Below are 25438 nucleotides of genomic sequence, written 5' to 3' on the forward strand. Positions count from 1 at the left end.
TTAGTTTGGGCTCTGAGATCAGGGAGAACTGATCAAAGATCACCTAGTTCAGACCTAACTTCTTATGACAGCAGAGGTCTAAAAAGGTGGAGTGATTTTACAGCTACTTAGAAATTAGTGCTGGAGCCAGCCCAGAGCCAGCTCTGAGCTCCCATCTGAGATCTGAGAGGGGAGAGCCAGAGGGACTCCAGCAGATGCTCTCTCTCCCTGCTGTGCTCTCCCCAGTGCAAGCTCTTTGGGGCTCCCCTTGTCCCTCTTACAAAAGATAGTCCAGGTCCTTAATGTGGCTCCTAAGGCTCCTAGAGTTCCTGTGTTGCCTCGGTCCTCACCCCATACTGCGCAGGCAGGGAGGCCCAGGCAGGGAGCACTATGCCTCATGTATCTGTGCATGCCTTCTCCTGCTAGGCCGGCCCTGGAATGCAGCTGGTGAAGCTTGAATGAACAAAACAGGCCCAACCCTGTGCACTTTGCTTTAGTGGTTATCGAATGCTCGCATGCTTGCATTTGATCCTCACAACAGCCTGAGGCACTGCCAGTCCAGGGCATATTATCTGTTCTGCTGCTGATGAGACAAGGGGGACTCAAAGAGGAGATGGAGCTGTGAACCCAGACTCTAAAGCCACCTCTTTGGGTTCAAGTCCAGCCTTCTCACTTATCAGATGTTTGGTAAACCACTTAATCTCCTAAAGTTCAATTTCCTCAATTATAAAATGGGGATAACATACTACACAGTATTACTGTGACGATTAAAGGAAGATGGCATATAATGTGCAATATATAATACGCATGCAATAAATGTTATTTTTATTCACAGGCCAGCGTCCTTTCCCCTCCCCGAATAGGGACCTAAGAGGAATAGTCCAAAGCTACGGCTCTGGCCACAAGTGCACAGACCCAATTGGCGTCAGGCTGCGTCTGCCCCCGCAGGGCTGGACCGCCTGCGCTGCCAGGGTGCCCCACTTGCGTCGCGTAAATAAACAAATGCGCAGGCGCCCCCGGCCGGAGCCCATTGGTCGCTGCCTCGCCGCAGGAGTAGTGGGTGGGACGCAGCCCCTTTGGCTGCTCCTGCTCCGCCCGGTAGGTCGGTCAGCGAGTCGGGTGGTCGGTGTGTCCGGGCGGTGCGCGTTCGCCATGGCGCGCTGGCTGCAGCTGCTGGCGCTGCTGTGGCTGCTCCCGGGCGCAGCCCCAGCCCAGTCCAGCCCAGCAGCCAGCAATGAGGCCTGGGTATCTGCGTCCCCGGAGTTGCTGGGCCCCGCCCGCTACGCCCTGGAGATGTACAACCACGGTCGGGCTGCCGGGACGCGGGCAGCGCTGGGATCCGTGCGCGGTCGCGTACGCCGGGTGAGGACGCGCCGGGGGCGGGGGCGCTCCGGTGAGGGGTGCGCAGGACCCTCCACCGAGGGATGGGAACTTTGGCCTAGACTTGGGGACAGGGGACGCTGGGCACCTGAGAGATGATCCTCGGGCGATAGGGAAGGAGGAGGGGGCAAGGTGGGGCTGAGGAGGGAATGGCTGTGCCCGCCTCACCCGCGCCTCCACCCAGGCCGGCAGGGGGATGGTGTTCTCCCTGAAGGCGACCCTGGACGAGCCACCCTGCAACGACCCCACGGTGTGCCAGCTCCCAGTGGCCAAGAAAACCCTGGTGAGTGATGGGTCAGGATCTTGAGGAAGAGATCTGAGGCGGCAGCTACCCCACCCTGAGTCACTTCCCAGGCTCTGAGGGCCAGACACCAGGATGCCGCAAAGGAGGGTGTCCGGGTGCTGGCCGGGCCACACTCCACAGTGGGGTAACTGCCTTGGAGGTGGCCCTCACCCGAGGACCCTCCAGCTCCATCTGGCCCAGGCCTTGCTCCTGCCCAGCCCCCACTCTGGCTTCCTTCTCTCCCTCCAGCTCTGCAGCTTCGAAGTCCTGAATGAGCTAGGAAAACACGTGCTGCTGAGGCGGAACTGCCGCCCAGTGGAAACCAAGGTTACAGGTGCTGGGACAGCCCCCTCGGAGCTGGGGGAGTTCAGATTGGACTGAATGAGATTCAGCCTTGATTTCTTCTCTGCTCCAACCCTATCCAGATGACAGAAATGAGACTTTGAGTTCTGTCCTTCCACTGTCGAACAAGGCTCCCCTGCCCCAGGTGAGGAGCCCGCCTCTGTCTGTGGAGCTGGCTGCTGCCTGCTTCCCTCTATTCCCCTCACCCTGGCCTGGGGCTCCTGGACACTCTGAGAAGGACTCCATGTAGAGACCCCTCTGTTCTTCTAGGACCTTTCTGTGTGGATGGTTTCCACCTTCAAGGAATTTGTCACCAAATATAACCGGACATATGAGACGAAAGAGGGTGAGGACCAGCCTTGGTTGTACTTGTCCCAGTCAGATCTTCCTCCCAGTTTGGCACTTTCGTGTTGGGTGGGGAAGGACACCAGCAGTGCATCCTTTCAGGGACCCCTAAGTCCCCAAGTTCTTGCTCAGCCTCCCAGGACTGGGCAGCCACCTCAGGTACTGGCCACTTCTCCCATCTGATTTTCCTGGTCAGAAACCATCATTCTGAGCAGAGTGGGATGGGACAAAGGCCAGATTTCCTCTGTCCGAGGCCCCTGGCCTGGTAGCCTTTTCCCACAACCTCCTGTCTGAAGATGCTCTTTGGAGACCATTTCGGCTTTGCCTTCATACCTGGGAAGTCATCACCCTAGTTGTATTGTAAAAGTTGATCACCTGCAGCTCTGGTGCCCCTGCCGCAGCCCCCACAGGGTTCTGTCCTTGGGAAGAACTTCAGCCCTGATCCACAGCCCCCTTAGTCCCCAGGGAAAGCTCTGCCGGTTGGCCCCAAGCCACCACTCCTTTTATGATCTGCCTGGGGCCTGAGCCCTTCCCCTCTGCTCCTTGGTCCTCAGAAGCCCAGTGGCGCATGTCCGTGTTTGCCAGTAATGTGATACGAGCGCAGAAGATCCAGGCCCTGGACCGTGGTACAGCTCAATATGGGGTCACCAAATTCAGTGACCTCACAGGTAGGAGTGGTAGCCAGAGTGGGCCTAGGACAGTAGGCCCAGTGGCCTGGTCAGGGCTGGCCTAGGAAACTCTTCCGTGCCATCCCGTACCCACCTTTGCCCACAGAGGAGGAATTCCGCACCTTCTACCTGAATCCCCTCCTGAAAGAGGAACCAGGCAGGAAGATGCGCCTAGCCAAGGCCGTTCTTGACCCCGCCCCACATGAGTGGGACTGGAGGAATAAGGGGGCTGTCACCAAAGTCAAGGACCAGGTTAGGCCCCTAAGAAGTGAGGGTGGGACATGGAGGTGTACTGGGGCTGGGAAGGGACCCAGCCCTGACTCTGCCCGTCTCTCGGCAGGGTATGTGTGGCTCCTGCTGGGCCTTCTCAGTCACGGGCAATGTGGAGGGCCAGTGGTTCCTGAAACGGGGGGCCTTGCTCTCCCTCTCGGAGCAGGGTGAGCATCCTGCTCTGCCCCCTTGTCCCCAGCCCAGCCCCTCCAGAGGGCTCCTTGGGACCAGCCTTCTGTCTCCTAGAGCTCTTGGACTGTGACACGGTGGACAAGGCCTGCCTGGGCGGCTTGCCCTCCAACGCCTACTCAGCCATAAAGACTCTGGGTATGGATTAATGGGGTCAAAACAGGCAGTGAGAGCCACTGCTCCCTCCACAAGAAGCCACTTTGCAAGGGGGGTGCATGAGTGTGAGAATCACGTGAACTGGGCTCAGGTCTTAACGCTGACCCTTACTGGCCAAAGACCTTGGGCGGGTCTGCTCTCTCTGAGCCTCAGTTGCCTTGTCTGCTGGCTTCCTGAGATTGCCTTGAGTGTCAAGTGAGGAAACGTGTAAAGTGCGGGTGCATAGCAGTATAATGCTGCTGAACCAGGGAGCAACACACTTCCCCCTCGAGGGGAGGTATTGACCTAGCTGGCGATTCAGTGTAGGGGTGAGCTGCAGGGACAGGAGGATGAAGGGCAGGGGGAGCTGAGGTGGCTGCACAGAAACTGCTCTGGGGGCCTGGCAGCTCGGGACAGACTGTCGGAGCAGGAGAAGCAAGCCACGGTTAAGGGTCTCAGGAATGCTGGGGCTGGTGAGGACTCAGAGCTGGGAGTTACTTCCATCTCTGCACCATGTCTCACCATTGCACCCCCACCCAAGTCTCAGTTGTGTCACTTGTAGGAGGACACTGTTTCTCAGAGGGCACGGCTTGTGGCCTGGGATGGATGAGGACCGAGACCTCGTGTGTAAGGGGCATAGCACAGCTGTTGGCTGGGAGAAGGCAAGTGTGTGGTAAACTGGGGTCCTTCTCTTCTCTACCCCTCACTCCACCCCCCCATCCCCTAGGAGGGCTGGAGACAGAGGATGACTACAGCTACCATGGCCACTTGCAGACCTGCAGCTTCTCTGCAAAGAAGGCCAGAGTCTACATCAATGACTCAGTGGAGCTGACCCAGAATGAGCTGAGTGAGTGAGGACAGGATGGGGAGAGGCTAGGTGGGGCCGGGGCCTGGGTGATCCCGACACCGTCCCTCCTGTCTCAGAGCTGGCAGCCTGGCTGGCGGAGAACGGCCCCATCTCCGTCGCCATCAATGCTTTTGGCATGCAGGTGAGGCCCCAGCCCTTGCTCCAGGTCTCACTGACTCCTCCCAGCCTCTTCCTGGTGTCAGCCCCCTACTCCTTCTTCCCCGCTGCAGTTCTACCGCCGTGGGATCTCCCACCCACTGCGGCCCCTCTGCAGCCCTTGGTTCATTGACCATGCCGTGCTGCTCGTGGGCTACGGCAACCGTGAGTTCTGCTGGCCCCACTCTGCCCTTCGACCCCAGGTCACGGGCTGAACCACAGCACTTCCGGACCTCTAGAGGGGGAGACCAGGGGAAGGCCTGTCCCCACCCCTGCCTCAGGCAGAGGGCCAGGCAGGATTATCTGGCCCAGCAGGGTTATCTGCCCCACAGTGGCTGTGACAGGGAGGTTGAACTGTTACAGATGAACTACCTGCTAGAGGTGGGTGGGTGGCTGTCTTCCTCAAACCCTGGAGCCGTACCAGGTCTCCAGGAAGGGGGTAGGTGGGCCTGCCTTGCTTGCTGCTCTCTCCCTAGTACCTATCACACAGCGGGCCCACAGCAGATTTTGAAGAGTGCAAAGTGCTTGGGGCCCTGACTCCCTGCCCTCCGCACCACTCCCCAGGCTCTGACACCCCATTCTGGGCCATCAAGAACAGCTGGGGCAGTGACTGGGGCGAGGAGGTGAGTCTCGCCTGCCTGGCCCCTCGCCCTCCAGCACGTTCCTGCCCTAGTGCCCTCACCAACGCCCCGTCTCTCTCAGGGTTACTACTACCTGCATCGTGGGTCTGGGGCCTGTGGTGTGAATACCATGGCCAGTTCGGCTGTGGTGAACTGAGGAGCACCAGCTCAGGACCTGGTGCTGACCAGAGCAGGCCCTTCCCCAGCTTGCATGTCCAAGAGGCACAGCTGGCTGAGGGATGGGCACCGGGTATCTCAGGGTGAGCAAAGGGCACTGGGCTAGGGGCACAGACTATTCCTCTGCACCCCACTCCCACCTGGAAGTTCCCCAACTGTGCCTTTGTTGAACTGTGGTAGCCAAGAGGATCGGGGGGTTAAGGATGGTGTCTTGTCAGCTGGAGCTAGGGCAAGAACCTTGGAGTTGGGTGAGGAGCAGGGGGGCACCTCTGGCTTTGTGCCCTGGCTTTCCTGTGTCTGATACTATAAATTTTCGGATTTCCTTGGATTTGGGGGCAGTGTTCCCTTCTACATCTAGAGAAACTGTTACAACCAACCTTTCTAACAGCAATAAAGTGGTGTTCTAGGCCCCAGCATGGTGTGAATGCTCTGTCCTTGAGGGGATGGAGGGGTGGCGAGGGTCAAGGCCAGGCAGCTGGTCCTTCCTGGGAACTTGAGGGCCCAGCTTCTGCTTCAGAAACCAGAAGGAGATAGAGGCCCACAGATGGATCATTATTCAGAAGCACTTGGCTGGCCCTTCTCTGAGGCCCTTGCTCCAAGGGATGGACAGGATCAGCTAGAGGGAGCATCCTCTCTCCAACTTGTGTAGCGAACCCCAGGGCTTGAGGTCAGAGGTCAGAGGTTGCTCTCCGCATAGAGGGCACTGGAGAAGGCCACATAGTCCAGGGCTCCAGCCGGAGCCCCGGAGCCCTTGTAGGGGGCCATACGGCAGATGCAGTACTCAGCCTGCTCAGTGGGGAGCTCCCGCCGCAGTTCCTCAGGGGTGATGTAGTTCTATGGGAAAAGAAGTGTTGGGGGCCCATGGGTCCTTTTCGCTGCCCTAGCCCACCAGCCCTCTCCACCATCAGGGACTCACCTTGTCTCCTGCCAGGATCTTGAAGGAGGCCACAACTTGCTCAGCTGTGTCAGTCTCGGCTGTCTCTCGGGTCATGAAATCGATGAAGGCCTGGAAGGTTACGACTCCGGCTGCATTGGGGTCCACCATGGTCATGATGTGAGCAAACTCCACTTCCCCCTGCAGGGATAGAAGCGGGGTCCCAGGCCAGTGGATGCTAAAGCCAGGAGGTCTCCTAACGTCCCCTTCTGGGGATGTCCAGCCTGGGACTGACAACCCCACTGACCAGGTGTCCCCTCCATAGGCCATCTGCTGCAGCCTTAGTCGGCTAAGGGAAGTCCTTCCTGCTAGGCTGAAATCTGCCTGCTCTTGGCAGTGCCCCTATTGCCTGTTGGTCCTGATCTGATTTCTGGGGTTCTCTGTAGTGTTTCTCTGAAATGTTGCAAGCTCAGACTTCAGAGTCATACAGAAGTAGGTCTAAATCCTAGATGTGTGTCTTTTAGCGAGTTAGTTTACCTCTCTGAGCCTTTGGTTGCCCCTATGTGAAACAGGGTACTTCTACTCAGCCCCAGTGGGTGTGGTGGGCAGGAAATGAGAGCACGTACATGAAGGTGGGAGGACACACTAGGTGATCCATATGTAGGAAAGTGGCACTGATGAGACTCCGGGACAGGTCGAGGTTACTCACCAGGTCGTAGCCCATGGAGATGAGGCAGGCCCGGAAGTCATCAGGCTCCATCACCCCATTCCGCTTCTGTGGTGGGTGAGTGGATGTCACGCTCAGTCCCTAAATCTCACCAGCCCCCAAGTTTACCACCCCAGAGGGGTGGGCCCCTGCTGACCCGATCAAAGTGGTTGAAGGATGCCCAGAACTCATTGAGCTGCTCCTGGCTTAGGCCCTTGGCATCTCGTGTCAGTACCTGGTTCTCCACCTCATTGATGGTGCAGGCGATGGAGGTGAGCAGCTGTTCCCAGCCCACACGGATGTGCTGGGAGAGTGGGAGACAGGCCAAGTCAGAGTGCAGCCAGTGCCTGGCCACTAGCTCTGGCTCCATCCCTAATCTGCTGGGTGACCCTAGGCAAGTCCTCCCCCTTATCGGCCTCTGTCCCCACCTGGAGGTCCCACTGTGTGACCTCCAGCAGCCCTTAAGTTTGATGATTTATTATGTATTAAGTACTGATCAGCCAGCCATGGCCAATCCTGTCCTGGCTTTATTTTGCTGTGTGACTCTGGATAGATCACTTTCTATCACTGGGTCTCAGTATCCCCATGGGTAAACTAGGGGACCTGGCCAAGCTGAACTGGGGGCCCTCCTGGGGCAGACGTGCTAGGTCCAGCTGTGGCCACCCCATTTCCCCAGCCATTGCCACCTCCCCCTCTTCCAAGCAGGTGCAACCTCCCACCTCCATGCTGTAGACGGTGTGCTTGTTGTCAAACACCAGGCTCTCCTGCAGCAGCTGGTGGTCTCCCTCCAGCCGGTCGATGTTGCTCTTGTAGTTAATGATATTTTGCTCTTGCTGCCGCAGCCCAGCCATCTGCTCCTCCAGAGAGCCGGCCATCCCTGCTGCCAGGCGCCCCACCTCCTGCGGGGGACCAGGTAGGATGAGGGTGCTCAGCCCTGGTCCCACTCCCCCAGCTTGGTCCACCCTCCAAGACTTACCTCCACCTTTGCCTGGATCCAGGGCCCGACAGCATTGGCCTGGACCGCAAACTGTCGCCGGAGTCTCTCATTCAGCTGCTGCCGGGCTAGCTCCTCCTGCAGGCTCTGGTCACGGCTAAGGACCAGCTTTCGGACCTGCAAAGGAGGGTGGTTTCACCAGGGGCAGCTCAGGGCCAAGAGAAAACTTTGAGGGGAGGTGGGCCCCAACCCTTCCAACAGCTCCTGCTGCTCTGAGCCAAGCTGTGAGGGCTGTGGACAAGCTCTTGGGCAAGTCACTCAGCCTCTCTAGGCTTGTTCCCTTGTCTAAAATGGGGTTGAGGATGTCATTTGTGACAGGTTGTTTTATAGAGATAGCCACACCAGATTTAATTCTTCATGTCAGGCCTGATAGGAGAATGCTGCTGTTATGGCCATTTTACTGATGAGGCCGAGACAGGCAGGGTGACTCATACACTGGCACCCAGCATCTGTGGCAAGCCCTAGATCAGAAGACAGACTTGATTCTCCATTGTCTTGCGATGCCTGAGGGTTCAGGGTGGTTACAGTGCACAGGAGTGGGTGGGAGGCAGGCAGAGGCCACTGGCAACACTGACCGTGTCCCATTTGGTGTTGATGTCCTGTGGGCTCAGGTTGACGTAAGGGTTGGCAGAGCTGGGCTGCAGCCCATAGGTTTGGCAAATCTTCTGGATCTCACCCTGGATGCCTAGGATGGCGCCTCGCTCTCTGTCAGCCTCAGGCAATGTCGCCTTGAACTGCTCCTGTGCTGTTGACAGGCTCTGGGAGTGACAGGGAGGAAGCATCAGCCAGCACCCCCACTTCCCGCAGGCAACGGGATGGGCAGCAGGGTGCTCCAGGCCATCCAGCTGGCCCACAGCAGGGGCTGCCTGTCTCCCAGACAGTGCTGGCCGCTGGGGTTTTCCTCCCATCCCAGTCTCCAGGAGCCCAGAGCAGTAGCTCACAGGATTTGGGGCCAATGTAAGCCAGGTCCCCTGCCATCCCAGGCAGCTCCCCCACCCTGAATCCCCATGTCCACCTGGGTCTCATCCACCGAGTGCACCAGCCACACGTCTTGCAGGTCCTCCACAGCACCATCCAGCCAATTGTTGAAGGGCGCTGCCCGCCGGGCAAACTCGAGCTGCAGCTGGTCTACGGTCTCCAGGAGCTTCTCCGTCCGCTAAGGGCCGAGGGGATGGCTGAGTCGGCAGCCTGACCCACAGGCCCCTCCCCTGCCTCCCGTCTCCAGTCCCAGCTCCTGGGCCCCCGAACCCACCTCCAGCGCATCCCGCCTCTTCTGGGTCAGCATGCCCAGATTGTCCCACTGGTCACAGATGGCCTGGCAGCGGCTGTTCACCGAGGCTGCATCATGGTAGTCCAGCTCACTGGGGTGAGAAGCAGGGCAAAGGTGGGGCCTGACCACAGCCCAAATTTCCTCCTCACTGCCCTCCTGGGGTGGGGTTCGGGGTTCCCAGCGTGTTCCTGGGGGAAATGGGGACCTGCTGATACTCAGCTCGTCCCTCAAGGAGCTTGGATGGCAGGGCAGGACCTAGCATTTCGGAGGCGGGATTATGCCAGGAGGAGCCCGGGAGGCCAAGGCTGATGGAGAGGATTTGGGGTAGCAGACCGGACGGAGTTGAACGGAACGGCCAGATTAGCGGGAGGCCACGAGGATGCACAAGGCTAAGCGCCAGTGAGAAGAGTGTGGGCAGCAGAGTGGGGTCCGGAGATGGGGTCGTGGTTCGGGAGGAGGGGCGACGCAAGTGGCAACGGGGAGAGGCAGGAGACGAGGCCGGGTGGGAGCGCTGTTGGGAGGGTCGCTGGGGAGGGCGTGGGCCACGCCTACTTGAGCTCCTGGGCCAGCGCTGCGATGTGCTCCACGCGGTCCTGATGCGCCGCCAGGTCGCTCTCCAAGGCCCCGTGGCGCCGCAGCAACGCCCGCACCTCCTGCAGCGAGGCCGACTCATAGTCGCGTTGGCTCAGCAGGTCCTCCTTCCCTGTTTGAGGAGAGAGACCCTGCCCCGGTCATCCAGCGGTGGCCGTGGCACCGCTCATCTGTCAAGTGCGGGTGATCACACGTGCCCAGCCTACCCTAGGAGTTTGCTCTGAGGCTCTAGCGTGATAAACGGAAGTGAAGTCCCAGTTCCAGGGTATGGCCCACGAGTGACGTCAGTGTCCACTAACCCTGCACCGTTCGGGGTGGCCCTTGGGACAGTTTCCATATTAAAAACTACCTCCCCACGACTCTGAGCATGTTCACTTCACTCTGACCCGGTTTCCTTTGCTCACTAGTTTGCCCAACACCTGGCACAGTGCCTGGCATTTGGTAAACCCTCTGTGAATATTTGTTGGATGAATTACTAATGAATGTAAAAGTGCTTTGAGAATGAAAATTACCATAATTATGCAAATAAAAATAATCATAATAACTTCAGCAGCAACCATTTATTGCATGCCTCTGAATTTTGCGGAGAAGGTAACAGGTTTAGAGGTTCAGAGACTTCCTCAGGGTCATATAATTGGCCATATATTTAAGGAATTCTTATTATATCAAACCATTGTTATTTATTATGCCTAAAACCCATAACTAGTGTTTGTTATTTTTACACAGGACTCCTTCATTTGTAGGATTAAAATCCGTGATAGAATACAGAAGGTAAGTATTCATACAGAATGATATATTTGACTCATACAGTATTTTGGCCTCAACATACTTTGAGTATAACATAAATTATGTTAGGATTGGGGACTCACCTTTAAATACCTGCTACATATACAAATAAAATGCTCAATGAAAAATTAACCAGAGACCTACAGATGGCCAAAGCCAGCAGAGAATTAGGGGCCTGAGTTTATAGATAAAGAAACTATGTCCCAAAGAGCAGCAGTGACTTCGTTGCACAGCAAGCCATGGTGGGATGAGAGAACAGGTCTCCAGCTTCCCAGCAGAATACCCACTCCTGATCTGTGCATTTTGCTAGGACCTTGCCCCTCTCTACCAGTCTCCACCCCAGGACACAGTCAAACTCCATGAGGTGTACTTACCCCGGGTCCAGGCTTCATGCAGGGAGGCCTTCTGCTTGAACTTCTCAGCCAGGTGTTGGAGCCGCTGCAGGCGCCGGATCTCCGAGAGCAGCCAGTCCTCATAGCCCTTCTCCACTTGCTCCAGGCCTTGCCATGCATTGGCGATATCCTGTGGGGTAGGCGAGGTGCCCTCCATCACGGTTCACCCATTGTACAGATGGAGACACACACAGCCCAAGGTCACTCATAAGAAGTGGGCAGAGCTGGGGTCACCCCCACCCCAGGCCTGGCTCACCGAGACCAGCTTGCCCTCGGAGGGCATGAAGGCGGGCCGGTGGCTCAGTCGCAGCTTGGTCTGCAGCGTGTTGAAGTTGATCTCCAGCTGGCACTTCTCCTGCACGCGGGGCGGTTTATGCAGGCGCCGGTAGTCCCGAAAGTCCTCCAGCTTGTGCTGCATGGCCCCCAGGCTGGGCTCGCCCACGCGGTTCTCCAGCCACGGTATGGTGCGGCGGATCCACTCCAGCAGCTGCCAGGGCCAAGCGGGGCAGAGCAGGAAGCTCAGCCGGCCTACTCACCTCATTCGGCCCTTTCCACCCACATCCAGGCTGTGGCCAAAAGGTCAGGCCTTGAACAGAGTGGGGTTCTGGAGAACAGAATGCGGCTGACCGGGGAAGAAGTAGGATGGTTAATTACTGACTTCAGGGTCCAGTTTGGCCAGCACAGAACAAAAGGCCACGAAACTGCCTAAATATGAGTGAAAGGGTTAACGACTGAGTAAATAAATGAATAGTGAGTGAATCAGTGAATGACAAGGAGCTTGGACAGGCAGAGGGAGCAGGAGATGGGGCAGACGGCAGGAGGAGGCTGGGGGAGGCCAAGGCTACCCCGGGGACAGGAGCTCCACAGGCCCAGGCCTGGGCTTGGCTGGGCAGCCAGGGTCGGGAAAGCACAGTGTGGGAAGGGGAAGGGCCCTCCCTGGCCCCAGTCTCACATCGCTGGCGAGCTTCTCATACTCCTCCATCAGCTTCTCGTTCTCCTGATTCACGGCCAGCACCTTGCAGATCCTGTTGGCGGCTGTCTCGGCCTGTGGCAGGAGTGAGCAGAGGGGCTGGCATTTGCCAAGCTGCCACAGACCCCCTGACCCACAGATCCACAGGCTGCCCTCTGTAAAGCCCTTAAAACCTAGGCCTGTTCAGGGAAATAGAGAAAAGGATGAGGGCAGCACATCCAGGGTGGAGGACCCAGCTTCCGGGCTGGAGGCCCTGGCTCCTGACTCCCCAACCATTGAGCACCTCCAGCTGTTGGCATGCTGCCAAGGCTGGGTCCCTGGGACCACAAGCCCAGCCCAGAAAGCAGCAGTTGAGGCCCCTCACCTGCTCAGCCCCTGCAAAAGCATGGTAGAAGCAGGAAACGTAGGTCATTATGGCCTTCTCATCGGGCTTTGGGGTGTTCACGATGTCTGGGGGACAGCAGCGAGGTGTTTGTTTATTGGCCAAAACCAGGTGTGGGGAATAGGCTCACGCCCCCACCCAGACAGAGATCCCCTTGGGATGGGAGGGGGCGGAGACATCAGTCACGGCCACCAGCCGTCAGCTACCCTAGGTCCAGTGTTTTCCTCTTCCCTGGAGGCTGATCACCCCAGGGCCCAGCAGCTTCCCCCTCAGTGGGGTGAGGAAAGCAGAGTGGGTGTCCACACTACCTGGTGTCCCTAAGCATCCCATAACTCTGTCTATCTGTCTGTCTTTTCTCTAAGTTCTCATCCGTCAATGCCCACACATCCAGGCCACTAGACACAGTAGGTGCTCAAAAAATGTTTGATGCTTCAATTGACCAAAGTCTTGCGTGGGCTCAGGGACAAGAGGCAGGACCTGCCCCAGAGGAGCTCCTGGCCTCGGGGCACATCATGCTCCCAGGTGACCCAGGGAAATGGGATATGAGACAGTAAAGGGGAGAGGCTGGTTCCACTGGGTGGCAGGGGCAGGGGGCTGAGACAGAGAAGGCTCCTGGAGAGGGGGCCTGAGCAGGAAGGATTCTGCCCAGGAGGTGGGGTGAGAGGCAGAGCTCTCCAGGAGGGAAGGGCAGGGGCAAAGATGTGCAGGTTGGATCGCGCAGATCCTTGCGTGAGTGGTCTCCTCTCCTAGGCTAGGCTTACTCTCACCTTCTGCATCCAACATCTTGGGGATGTCTAAGTATTTTTCTGCCACCTCAAAGGCAGTGTTCAGGTTGCCAATGCGGTCATCCTAGGTGGGTGGTAAGAGGCAAAAGGTGAGCTGAGGGCAGAAGCTGGGGAGTTGGGGCTGGGGTGGTGGCTGCCTACCTTGCGCAGCTTGGCATAGTCGATGAGGTCGGGGCGGTGTCGGTGGATGAGAGCACAGAGGGCCAGGCCATCCTTCCAGCTGGACAGAGACAAGGGGAGGTCAGGCCTGGGTTCAAGCTGAGGATTCTGTCTTACCGTTGCCCTAGGAGCCGCCCATCAGGGCAGCCTCGTCTGTAAAATGGAGTTAAGTCTAAACACCTTAGCTTGGCATTTCAGGCTGCTCATGACCAAACTTGGACCATCTCCTTCAGGTTCATCACGGTTCCTTCACATGCCCTATCCTAGGCCACATTGGTTTCTAGATGTTTTGGCCTCCAGGTCTTTGCTTGCAAGGTTCCCTCCGGATGGCATGTCCTTCCAGGGAATTCTCCAATGCTCCCTCTTCCAGGAATTCCCCCTCACCTCCTGGACTCAATTCAACACTGACTGAGTCCCCCCATTTTCAGACACTTCCAGGAGTTTGGCTGTGACCTGTCCTCCCCTGGGGCTTGTGACCAGGGCCAGCTTTGTGCCCCAGAGCCCAGCGGAGGCCAAGCACATGCACCAATCAGCTGACAGACCTCGTGTGGAAGTTCTGTACATTCACATTGCGGTACGGCGCTGTCTTCCGCTGGCACCACAGGAGCAAGCCTTCTTTGGCAGAGGTTTCTGGGTGGAGAGGGTGGGGAGTGTGAGCTGGGGAGGGCTCTCCACCAGCCCTCCCACCCTCACGGCTTCTCTACCACTCACCCTCTACGGAGATGTCCTGGATGGCAAAGCGCAGAATGATGGTCCAGATCATGCCCAGGGTCATCTTCAGGTTCCCGTCGACGATCTCTGCAGGAGGCACTGGGTGATGCCGGGACAGATTCCACCCGGCCTTCAAGGCCTGTAGTACCAGGCCTCAGCTACTTTCCACCCTGCTCTGCCCTCTGGCCCTTGTCTCCATCCCAGGACTGGTACCTAGTAGGTGCTCAATCATTTTACTTAAAAATGATTCATTGTACACCTACTAAGTTCCAGGTCCTTGCTGGCACTTTGTGTACATTTGCTCCTTACGAGGTCCTTACAGTCCCTCCTGTAAGGCAGGGATGTTTTTCCACATTGTTGAGATGAGGAAGTTGAGGCTCACATAAGTGACTTGCTGATGTCAGGAATGCCCCTACCCCCAACCGAAGCCCCCTCCTACCACCTCCTCACCTTCGGCACCTATGGACACCAGCTTAACCCCCTTGCTAGCAATGAAGTCCAGGGCCTTGTTGAGATTGGCGATTTTGTGGAAGCGCATCTTGCCTTTGTCTGGCCTGGGCAGCCTCTCTCCTGGGTGTAAGAGGAGAGGTTGGGGGTCAAAGGTCATGAGAGGAAGCTGAAGACATTGTCCTCAAACTTCCTCCTCCCTCACCAAGTCTCCTCCAGCACTCTGCTGCCATACTCCCCCAGCTCTCTGCTGCCCTTAGGCCCTGACGTCCCTGCACACTGGTTTGCACCCCTCACCTGAAATGACCTCCAGGAGCAACATGAGTTTAAGGCCATTGCGGAAGTCCTCCTCGATGTTCTCGATCTGGGTGCCGGCCTTGCGCAGGTGTGAGTTGCACCAGGCAGTGAAGGTCTGGGGGCAGAGGACAGCACTCAGACCCTAGCACTGGGTCTGGAGGACACGGGACACAGTCTTCACTCCTCGGTCAGGGTAGACCTCAGGGCCCCTGCTCTGGATTCAAGTTCAGACTCAGCTGCTGACTTGCTGTGCATCTGTGGCTAGTCCCTTTCCCTCTCTGAGCTTTAGTTCTCCTGAAAGAGGAGAAATGTCTGGGACCCACACAGGTCCCAGTTTGGACTGACACTCCTGCTTTGGCTAGCCCCAAACACTGTAGGGGGATTTAGAAACTTGTAATGCAGACATTCCAAAGTGTGGGGCCCTCTGAGGCATAAGAGCCAATGCAGTTTGATTTTTCTAGTCTGGAAATTCTGGATTGAAGCACATCTGGCTCTGAGGGCTTTGCCCAAGGGACTGTGCATCTGTATTACTGTTATCTCAGCCCCACTGATCTCCCAGGGCTATGGTGAACTGGCCTCCAAGTAGACCTCGAGGTTGCTTGAGCTCTGCAGGCCAAGGAGATCAGCCAGGCACTCAGGCCCAGTCTGACCTAGTTTCTGGGGGAACTGCTTTCCTCTTTACCCCAAAGTAGCCTCTGCCTCAGCCGCCACGTGGGATGGGTGGGCTGGTACACAGCTGTGTGTATACTGGGGATGGGGTGACCTGAATCCTGGTGCACAAGTTTCCACTAACCTACCAAGCCTTCAGGCCCTGGATGCGGCCATCAACTGTAGAGTCCCTGGTAGAGTCCATACTTATGCTCCAATCCCAGCTGAGTGACCTGCTATCTGTGACCTGTGGTGTGCCCCTTGCTCTCTTTTTTTTTACAGTTTAGGGGCCAGACTCTCTGATACTTAGGTCCTTCTTCTCCAATCTGGTAGGATTCTAGAGATTCAGAGCATTCCCCCAACACAAAGCGGAAATCCTGGGATAGGCGGTCCTGGAAGTCACTTGGAATTCCTTCCCTCAGGCTGCTTCCCTTCCTCAGACCAGCTTTTCAGATGCCGTAGAAGGTGGACATGGAAGACAGTGCTTTGAATAGCTGAGAGGCTGTCATTGCTATGGGAAAGGGTGGGTGAGCTCTCTGTCACTGGTGGTGTGTGAGTGACTGCTGAGCACTACTCAATGGCACTTCGAGCACAGGACAGGGCAGCTGAATTCTCTGTAGTTCTTTCCAACCCTGGAGTCTGGGATGCTCTGAGTCTCCATAGGGCAGACGGAGAGGCAGGTCTGTGTGAGGATTCCAAGGCTCCCCGTTGGACAAACAGGGCTCTTCATGAGATGTGGTCCCTTTCCTGAAGGACCTCACAGTCAAACAGTCATGTTGACCTGAGAAGTTCTGGAAGAGGCTAGCATCAGGGAGAAGAGGGAAGGAGTTCTCCAAAGCGGGGAGGAGGCTCTGGGGGAAGGTTAAGCTCTGAGGGAAGAGCAAGAGTTACTCAGGCAGAGAAGAGCCCGCAGGGGCATTCCAGGCAGGGGCAGCCAGGCAGGCAAATGCTTGGGAGGGAGGAGCAGTTGCTAGGTTTGTGGGGTACAACTATGTGGGCACAGCTGGACTGAAGCTGGGGTGTTAGGGTATAAGTGGTGAGAGGCAGGCCGGAGGGGCAGCTGGGGCCAGATCATGCACGATCTTGGGTGCTAAGCCGCGGCTGGGAGTTTGAACTTGATCCTGAGAGCAACAGGGAGTCAGGGAAGCTTTCAAGCAGAGGAGGGAGGTGGGCAGAACACTGTTAGAAAGCTCCTTCTGGTTGCAGAGGGGAGGTAAAGGGCTTGGTAGAGCAGAAGGGAGGATTGAGAGGGTGGTGACTGGACCAGGCAGGTGAGGATGGGTGTCAATGTGGGGAATAGGGTGGGATTGGGTGGGTGATGGATATCTGTCCTTGCTGGAATAGAAGCCCCCTGAGGCAAGGTCTTTATTTCATCCACTGCTGAATTCCTGGCACCTAAACAGTGCCTGGCCATAGCAGGACCTCCTTAATGAATACTGAATGAATGCTTCTGAATGAGGGTGAACGAAGAGGACTCAGACATCAGGTGGAAGGAGGTGGGAAAGCTCCAAGATACAGAGGAGAAGCAGGGGCTGAGGCTGAGCACAGAGATATTCATTGCAGTTTAATGAACAATGATGGATGAGAAAGAAATGACCAGAATGTCCAACTCTAGGGAATGCTGCTTAATTTATCCATGCAGCTGTTGAATGAATGGATGAGGTGGGTGGCTGTAAACTGAGTTGGAATCATTTGTTAAGTGACTAAGGTAAGTCACATACTAGTATGTGTCTTATGACAGGCATGTAGACCTCATCTGGGAGAGGACTATGTGGGTGGGTTTGGGAATAGGAGTTGTTGCAGAACAGTGGCAGCTGGGATGACATCACTGGGAGTTTGCCGGACCCAGGGACCATAGCCCTGCTTGGAGACAGGTGCAGGAGGAGGCAGGGGAGGCAGCTCCTCTGAGGCATCCCTGCCGAGTCAGCTGAGCCTCGCAGCCCCTGGCGTCATCTCCCATCACCTAACCCAGCGGAAATGCTCTGCTTCTAAATCTTGGGATTCTCAGGTCCTCCAAATTTCACTGAGTTCCCTTGTGTCCTGCCCTTCCTGGAGTGGGACACTGCTGGCAAATGCTGAGCAGAGCCCAGTGACCTCATGGTGTCCTCCCTACTCCTGGCCTGCCACTCCTCAAAGTTTCCTCACTCAGCCCGGATCATTTTCTCTTTTGGGAACCCAGGTGTCCTGCCCCCTCCACTTAGGAAAGTCTGAGAGTGAAAATGGATCAGGCAGGGGGGGACCAAGTGCCCTACTAGGCTGGGCCTGGGCAGCAGCTGCCCCTGTACCCCTCTCTAGCTCTCCAAAGGCGCTGCCTCAGCACAAAGTGTCCATCTGGCCGGGGAGTCAGGTTACTACGAAAGGGGACCCAGAGCTCCCCTCCTCCTAGGTCTTGTGGCCTTTTCAGCAGACTCTGCCGAGGCCGGGCCCTTGGAGCAGGAAGGGATATCTTGGGAATGAGTGGGGGTGGGGCAAGCAAGGGGCACAAACCATCATGTTGGGGGTTCCTGTTTTCTGGGCATATGATTTGGGTTCTATCTCTGCCCCTTTCTAGATCTGTTTCCTCATTTGACAACTGAGGTCGAGTGACTATGAATGCCCCAAGCAAAAAATACAGAGGAGGGAGTGGGAAGGGGTGTGGGATGGATCCCCCTTCCCCCGAACTCCCAAGTCCACTAGTTGCCAAGCTGCAAGTTCGCGGTGGGGACCCCAGAAACCCTCCTTGTCTTCCTAAACCCTTCATGAGGGCTCCCAGCCCTCTCCTTCAGCCCTGCGGCGCAGCAGAGGACTGATGGGCAGAGCCTGGGCTAGGTAGTGGCACTCTAGGTTCAGACACTCCGCGCCTGACCTGCTGAGATGCCAAGGACAAACCTCCCGGCTTCTCAGGCCTCAGTTTTACCATCTGGAAATGGGCGAGCACTCACTTTCCGCTGCTGCTTCTCCCAGGCCGGGTCCAGCAGCAGGTCGCGATCCCAGTCCTCCTCCTGTTCCATGTACTCGCCGCCCCCGCCGCCCCCCGCGAAGGGCGCTGCCCCGACCCCCAGACTCTCGGGCTGCAGGACCATCATCATCTCGGTAGGCTCCTGGCTCCGCTCCGCTCGGCGCGCTTCAGAACCCGGGGACCGCGTTAAGTAGCGACCGGCCCAGCCCCGGATCGGATTCGCGCTAAATATGGGGGAAGAGGGAGGGGCCGGATGGGGGCGAGGGCTCCCTGGTCAGGACCAGGGAGGAGTTCGCCCTGGCGTCCAGGGAGTGCAGGGACGCGGGGGTGGATCCCGGGGCTGAGTTCGGGAGTTCCCGCTCCGGCTCCACCGGCTGGGCGCTGTGTGACCTTGGGAAAGCCGCGGGCCCTCTCTGAGTCTGTTTCCTCGCATGTACAGCCGAGATGATAATAATAGCGGCTGTAAGGCAGCCCTAGAAGCTGCCCTTTGCGCCTCCACCTGGCTCCCTTCCCGCGTCAGGAGGGAAAAGGGAGCCTATCGCCATTTCACGGTCAGAAACATCAAGGCGCCAGACTTTTCTGAATGTTTTCTGTGGTGAAGAAGGAAGAAACTAGAGCATGGGGAGGGGTTCCAGGACAGCTAGATGCGCCAATGCAGGGCTATTAATATCGGGGCAGCCGGGGCCGAGGGGGAACGTGCTGAGCCGGGAAACCTGGAGGCCACCGAGGTGGCCACTCAATCCCGGCGCCAGCCGAGGGGGACCGGAGGGGAGGGCCGCTGAGGAGGGGCGGGCCTCGGGAAGGCGGGGCTATGAATCCACAGCCCTATCAGGCTCTAGAGCCAACATGTTCCCAGCATCTCCTTGGTTCATTAGGCCATCCAATCATATATCTGCTCTGCAGGCGCGACCGACGACTCTGAACGCTCACCGCACCCTTTCAGAGACTCTACTGGTTGTAGCAGACGTCCGTCTGGTACTAGCCCCACCCCAATACGGAAGCGGCGGGGTGCTCCGGACCCGACGGCCGCTGGGTCCAGGCTATGGGGCATTCTTGGGTGGCGGGGAGCGTCGAGGGGGCGCCCGCGCGGCTGCCCCTCGTGCTCACTGCGCTGTGGGCCGCGGCCGTGGGCCTGGAGTTGGCCTACGTGCTGGTGCTGGGCCCCGGGCCGCCCCCTCTCGGACCCCCGGCTCGGGCTTTTCAGCTGGCGCTGGCCGCCTTTCAACTACTCAACCTGCTGGGCAACGTGGGGCTCTTCCTGCGCTCGGATCCCAGCATCCGGGGCGTGATGCTGGCCGGTCGCGGGCTGGGCCAGGGCTGGGCGTGAGTGGGGCGCGGGATCTGGAGGGGGAAGAAGCCGGAGCCTTGGACAGGGGGAGGGGCCGTAGGACGGGAACCAGATTGCCATAGGATACACTTCTAAGAGCCAGAGAACTCCTTTAGAACCTGGGGTGTTGGATTCAGCAGTATCTTCATTCATTTACAAATACTTACTGAGCACCTACTATGTTCAAGATACCGTTCCAGGTACTGGAGGTACAATAAAACAGTTTCCTGGCCTCCTGGAGCTGATTTTAGTGGGCGAGAGAGCAGATGAGAAACTATGGGCGTAATGAATAAACAAATTATGTAGAATGTTAGATGGTAGTATGGAAACAAAAGTAGAGCAGGGTAAAGGGGTGCGAGTTTCAGTTTTAAATAAGGTGGTCAAGGTGGGCCTTATTGAGGTGGCATTTGAGCAAACACTTGAAGGAAGTGGGGGAGTTAACCATGTGGGAATCTGGGGGAAGAGTGTTCCAGGCACAGGGAACAGACAGTGCAAAGACTCTGATGTAGTTATGTGCCTAGCATGTTCTGGGAACAGGAAGATGGTCCTGTGGCTGGTGTGGAGTGAGAGAAGGGGAGGAGAGAGGTTAGAAATGGAAAGACCTTGTAGGACATTGCTTTTTGCTGGAAGTGAGATGGAAAGCCACTGGGTGGTTCTGAGCAGAGGAAGGACATGACAGATCTTTAAAGATCAGTCTGGCTGCTGGGGTGAGACTACACAAGAGGGGACAAAAGTGGAATCAGAGAGACCAGTCAAGAGGCTATTGGGATAATCCAGTGGAGAGTTCATGGTGACTGGGACCCAGGTGGTGGCCATGCAGGAAGTGAGAAGTTTGCTCCTGGAAGTTAGAGGTCAGAGCTGGAAGCACCCTCAGGTCTGCAGTGTGGGAACTGGAAGGGCCTGGGAAGTGTTCAGCCTTGGTTTACCTATGAAGAACCTGAGGCTTAGTGAGGGCAGTGACTGAGCCTGCTTCCCCAGGATGGGCTTGGGCTGACTCAGGCATTCAGAGCTGCTGGGGGACTGACCCTGTGTTTCCTTCCCTGCAGTTACTGCTACCAGTGTCAAAGCCAAGTGCCACCACGAAGTGGGCATTGCTCTGCCTGCAGGATCTGTATCCTTCGTCGGGACCACCACTGCCGCCTGCTGGGCCACTGCGTGGGCTTCCACAACTACCGGCCCTTCTTGTGCCTGCTGCTCCATGCTGCTGGTGTCCTGCTGCACGTCTCTGTGCTGCTGGGCCCTGCCCTGTCTGCCCTGCTGCGAGCCCACACGCCCCTGCATACCGCTGCCCTCCTCCTGCTGCCCTGGCTCATGCTGCTTACAGGTGGGGAACTGGGAAGTCTCTGCAGAGATGGAAGGCATTGTAGTAGGTCATTCTGGTGGGTGATGGGATTTCTGGCTCGTTTTCCTGGCTGTGGGGACCCACCTCAGTGACAGTTATGGAGGGTGACAGCAGCCTGGTATTCAATGGGGTGTGAAGTACAGTAAAATACAGGGTCTCAACCCAGGTAGAGTTCTGGCTGGGAGATTCAGGGAAGGATTCCAGGAGGTGTTGCCAGAAGAGGAGATGAGTGGGAGTTTGAGGAGTCGGGTGGGTTGGCGTGGTGAAGGGGTATTCCAAGTGTGGGGGGCATTCTAGAGGGGACCAGCATGAGCAAAGGCTTGGAGGTTGGGCAGGGAGCAGCAAAGGCCCTTAAATGGCAATTGTGGGAATTAAAGGTAGGATGGTAGGTGAGGGCTGGATGGTAGAGGGCTTGGATGCTGGTGTGAGCAGACAGCCCTCACTGACTGGGTACTGGGGAGCCAGTGAAAGTTATATAGGCAGGGGAAGGGCCAGTCTTTGGAAGTTGGGAGGGGAGACTTGAAGCAGGAGGCTGACTGAGAGGCCATCCATGTTCTAGATGACACATGTATTCCTCTTTCCTGTGACACCACCCAAGTTCAAAGCCCCACTGGTCTTTTATACTCTTTGTTGTCACCCCTCAAAATGCTTTGGGCTTTCTCTCCCCTCCTTCCTTCTGACCTCTCCCGTCCTACAGTTACTAAATTCCCTGACCACTCAGAATAGTCACTGCGTCTCATCCTATCCAAGCCTGGCTGTGTCCCAGGGATGCCCTCCCGGCAGCCCCAGGCCTTGGGAAGGTCCATGGGGTTGGCAGTGTCTTCCTCAGCCCACCTGGCTTCCTGAGCAGCCCTCTCCTGCCCTGCCTCCACCAAGACGCAAGCCCTCCAGCTGCACCAGGTCCTCTGTTCCCCTCAGTTACGGAAGCCGTGGCTGCAGCCCCCAATCTCTCCCAGCTCTAGGCTTGTTGAAATCATGGGTGAATGGCCCAGGCCCCGATCACTAAGCTTCCTGACCTTCTCTTATTTCCTTCCCTTACTCCCACAGCCGTATCCCAGACCTTGTCAGAATCCAGAACAGGTCACCTCCCAAATCCCCCCATCAGTCAGTCCCCCTCTCTACTCCCCACCTCCCCTCTGCTTGCCCATCTCTCACTCTCACTCCATGACATTTGTTCCGTGAGCCCCTGGCCCTCACCTTCCCTCCTCACCACCCCCAAATCCAGTAGGGCCCTCATTTCCACCATTTTCTGGCCAACGTCTCAGACCTCTTCACTCCATCTTGGAAGGCACCCTGGCTTCTCTGCGTCTGCCCCTGGCTGCTGAGAGCTTTGAGAGACACATGCGCTTCGTGGCAGTTGGTACCATGGCACATTTTGACCTTAACAGGCCCTCACCCACGTGTGGTTGTCCTGGTCTCTCATAAGCTTGCGTCCCTAATGACTGCAGCTCAAACCCCATTTTCCTGTCCTCCAAGCCCTCACCCCTCTTGAAAATCTGTCACAGAGAAAACGAGCCATCAGATGGCCCTGGCAGAACTGTCCTGTCCTCCAGTCTGTAGCCAGGCTGACCGCCCCCGGCCTCTCCTGGCGTCCAGCCCTCCGCCCAGCTAGCTGGAGGCCTCACATTGAGGGGCCGCCTCTCCTCCCGCCTCCCCAGGGTCTCTCTGCTGGCCTCCTTCGGGTTTCCCGCCTGGCATAGATCCTTTTTTCACGCCCATACCCTCCTCCTCTCCTCTTGCCCTCTGGCTCCTCTCCACCCAGCAGCCAAGCTTCTGAACGGACTTGCTGTGCTTATGGGCCACTTTTCCTTGCCTACCAGCCATTCCTGCACCTGCTCCAAACCGGATTCTGCCCCACCACTCCTCCGAGACTGCCGCAGTCCCGACAGCACGGAACCCAAAGGCCCTTCTGAGTTCTCTCCTTGCTTCATGAGACCCGTCAGCCTCACGAAACGCCGACCGCCAGTCTCCCTGAAGGGCTTTGCCCTTGGCATCCCCAGAAGCTCCTACTTTGGGGTTTCCCCTTTCCTTTCTGGCTTCCCTGTCTTCTTTATCTGGTCCCTAAGGACCTGGTTTCTTGGTGCTGAGAGTGAGGGGCTCTTCTCCTCTCCCTCCACGATCTCTGGTGGGTCTCAGAGCCGCCCATGTACCGACTTCCCACAGGTCTGCACATCCAGCCCGGGCTCCTCTCCTGACCTTCCAGAACCACCCACTCACTTGTCTTGCAGGCGCCTCTCCTTCCTGCCTCGGAATCTTCAAACAGAAATGTTTTCCCTTCACCTAGCAAATTCCTTCTTAACCTTCTCAAAATAGATTTAGTCCACATCCCCTGGCCACTTAACAAAAGTCTGCATGGCACTACCCTCCACCCCCTGACATTGCCTCTTTTATTGAAGTAAAATTTGAGTAACATGATATTCATTATTTTAACCACTTTCAGGTGTACAATTCAGTGGCATTTAGTATATTCACAATGTTGTGCAACCATCACCTGTATTTGTAACATTTGTATCACCCCAAAAAGAAACCTATACCCTTTAAGCAGTCCATTCCCCATTCCCCCCAAATCCGCCAGTCTTTGGCAACCACTAATTTACTGTCTGTCACCATGGGTTGGCCTAAGTGGACATTTCATATAAATGGCATCATACAGTATGCGACCTTGTGTCTGGCTTCTCTCACTTGGCCATTTTCATGGCATCTTGCAGTTCGTTAGTTCAACAGATACTTGTTTGCTGTGGGCCAGGATGGTATAAGACCCTGTACTTTTCCAGTGTAACACACATCACAGCTGAGATTAAGTAACTGAGAAATGGTCCCTTGAATGTGTTTCTGTGAGCTGTCTGAGGTCAGGGTTGCGATCAGTGTTCATCCTGGTGTCCAGCACAAGCAAGGTGCTCGTAAGTTTGTGATGCATGAATGAAAGTCCTGTCTAGGGCAGGGGGCCGTGTCTGCACCGTTTGCCAGTGTGTTCCTATCACCCAGCATGGGCTGCTAGGCATAGCTGACTCTGCTGAGTAGGGGAGTGAGATCTGCTTCAGGGTGGAGGGTAAGGGGTGGAAGGAGGGCTGGGCCTGCTGCTGCTCCCTGACCCTCTGCTCTCTCCTCGCAGGCAGAGTGTCTCTGGCCCAGTTCGCCCTGGCCTTCGTGACTGACACGTGTGTGGCTGGTGCGCTATTGTGTGGGGCTGGGCTGCTCTTCCACGGGATGCTGCTGCTGCGAGGCCAGACTACGTGGGAGTGGGCTCGGGGCCAGCACTCCTATGACCTGGGCCCCTGGCACAACCTTCAGGCAGCCCTAGGGTCCCGCTGGGCCCTCGTCTGGCTCTGGCCTTTCCTGGCCTCCCCGTTACCCGGGGATGGGGTCACCTTCCAGACCAGAGCTGATGTGGGACTCACGACTTCTTGACTCCAGAAAGAACCAGAGCTGTTGAGGGAGTGGGTATGGGGAGCAGGAGAGCGGGCTCCTGACTCACTTCAGGGCTAAGGTTGGTACTGAATGCCTGCTTCTGGCAACACAAGCCCTGTCTTTGGCCTTAGCTCTGCCCAGCATGGACTCCTGGTGTCCAGGGCTTGGGCCTGTGACTTTGCCTCTGTTGATGGCCCCCAAGGACAGTTGGAAGGTCTGGCAAGGGGCTGCTCTGCCAGCCTGCCTGCCCCTTTGCCAGGTTAATAAAGCACCCACTTGGCTCTTGGCCTCCCTCCATCTTTGTGGGTTTCTCATCCCTCACTGTTCCCCAGCCTGCTGTTTCTGGTTCCTGTTGAGCAGCCTGGGAGGCACAGAATGCCTGAGGGCATGGGGAGCCACAGCTCTGCCTCCTGTGGCCTTGGCAGGGTGGGGGAGAGGCACCAGCAGACCAAGGCAGCATGTAGTGGCCCAGGGTACGAAAGTCCGCAGTTCTTTCCCAGGTCAGTGCTTTATAGTTAGAAGCATTTCCACCATTGCCCTGAACCTCTCTCTAGCTAACCCAGTACATGGGGCTGCCGTTACGTAGGGGAAAACCCGAAGCCCTGACAGTTGATGCGATAATATCGTGGGGTAGTAAATGGAGCAGGCAGAATTTGAACTCAGATCTTTCTGCTTTCTCCTTCATCCTTGCCAGTCAAAGGAAGTGAGTAGGAAAAATCAAGGCAGAGAAATCAGTTGTGGGTGTTCAAGCATCCATGAAGGACGGTGCTTGGAGGGCTAAGCTCCTCCTCTCTGGACTCTTTAGGAGTTACTGGCTAAACATTCTTATTTAAATATAGTAAACAGACTTCCAGTTAAATGTGGCAGGTTTAAACCCATGGTTTTATCTGTTCTTCTTAAAATCTAAAATGGTTAAATAAATAAATAAATAAAGATATAAATTTACAAGGAGAAAGTGACAACGTTTGAAAGATGGGAAGTGGATAGAGGCTCATTTACTCTCTTAGCAGAGAATTTGAA

General features: G+C 56.7%; 3 protein-coding genes and 1 long non-coding RNA gene across 5 annotated transcripts; 3 read left to right on the plus strand and 1 right to left on the minus strand.

Annotated features, from left to right (window-relative positions):
• Positions 1-835: 835 nt before the first annotated feature.
• Positions 836-5804, plus strand: CTSF (cathepsin F). Of its 2 annotated transcripts, XM_017667216.3 has the most exons (14): positions 842-1341; positions 1544-1642; positions 1892-1976; positions 2068-2129; positions 2255-2330; positions 2884-2997; positions 3104-3249; positions 3338-3434; positions 3514-3594; positions 4319-4438; positions 4516-4580; positions 4669-4759; positions 5159-5217; positions 5297-5804. In XM_017667216.3, exons 1-14 carry the CDS (start codon positions 982-984, stop codon positions 5369-5371), a joined length of 1530 nt encoding a protein of 509 aa, XP_017522705.3. In that variant the 5' UTR covers positions 842-981; the 3' UTR covers positions 5372-5804. The 2 variants fall into 2 exon arrangements, with proteins under 2 accessions (XP_017522706.3, XP_017522705.3); XM_017667217.3 differs by lacking the exon at positions 4516-4580 and having other exon boundaries at positions 836-1341; positions 4581-4759.
• Positions 5805-5922: 118 nt separating this feature from the next.
• Positions 5923-18504, minus strand: ACTN3 (actinin alpha 3). The gene is made up of 21 exons (XM_017667215.3): positions 18325-18504; positions 14756-14870; positions 14462-14581; positions 14012-14098; positions 13843-13930; positions 13283-13361; positions 13124-13205; positions 12339-12424; positions 11957-12049; positions 11261-11491; positions 10987-11134; positions 9788-9938; positions 9218-9326; positions 8981-9121; positions 8541-8723; positions 7948-8082; positions 7691-7870; positions 7129-7275; positions 6975-7040; positions 6308-6466; positions 5923-6225 (listed from the first exon to the last, which is right to left on the minus strand). The coding sequence occupies exons 1-21, from the start codon at positions 18469-18471 to the stop codon at positions 6067-6069; spliced, it is 2706 nt and encodes a 901-aa protein (XP_017522704.3). The 5' UTR covers positions 18472-18504; the 3' UTR covers positions 5923-6066.
• LOC140844587 (uncharacterized) lies at positions 9072-11050 on the plus strand. The gene is made up of 3 exons (XR_012123134.1): positions 9072-9331; positions 9468-10597; positions 10944-11050. It is a non-coding gene; the product is annotated as an uncharacterized lncRNA (long non-coding RNA).
• Positions 18505-19314: 810 nt separating the features above from the next.
• On the plus strand, positions 19315-24704 carry ZDHHC24 (zDHHC palmitoyltransferase 24). The gene is made up of 3 exons (XM_017667213.3): positions 19315-19664; positions 20715-20992; positions 24123-24704. The coding sequence occupies exons 1-3, from the start codon at positions 19384-19386 to the stop codon at positions 24416-24418; spliced, it is 855 nt and encodes a 284-aa protein (XP_017522702.1). The 5' UTR covers positions 19315-19383; the 3' UTR covers positions 24419-24704.
• Positions 24705-25438: the final 734 nt, after the last annotated feature.

The sequence above is a fragment of the Manis javanica genome, chromosome 11 (assembly GCF_040802235.1).
Source record: "Manis javanica isolate MJ-LG chromosome 11, MJ_LKY, whole genome shotgun sequence".
NCBI classification, from domain to species: domain Eukaryota; kingdom Metazoa; phylum Chordata; class Mammalia; order Pholidota; family Manidae; genus Manis; species Manis javanica.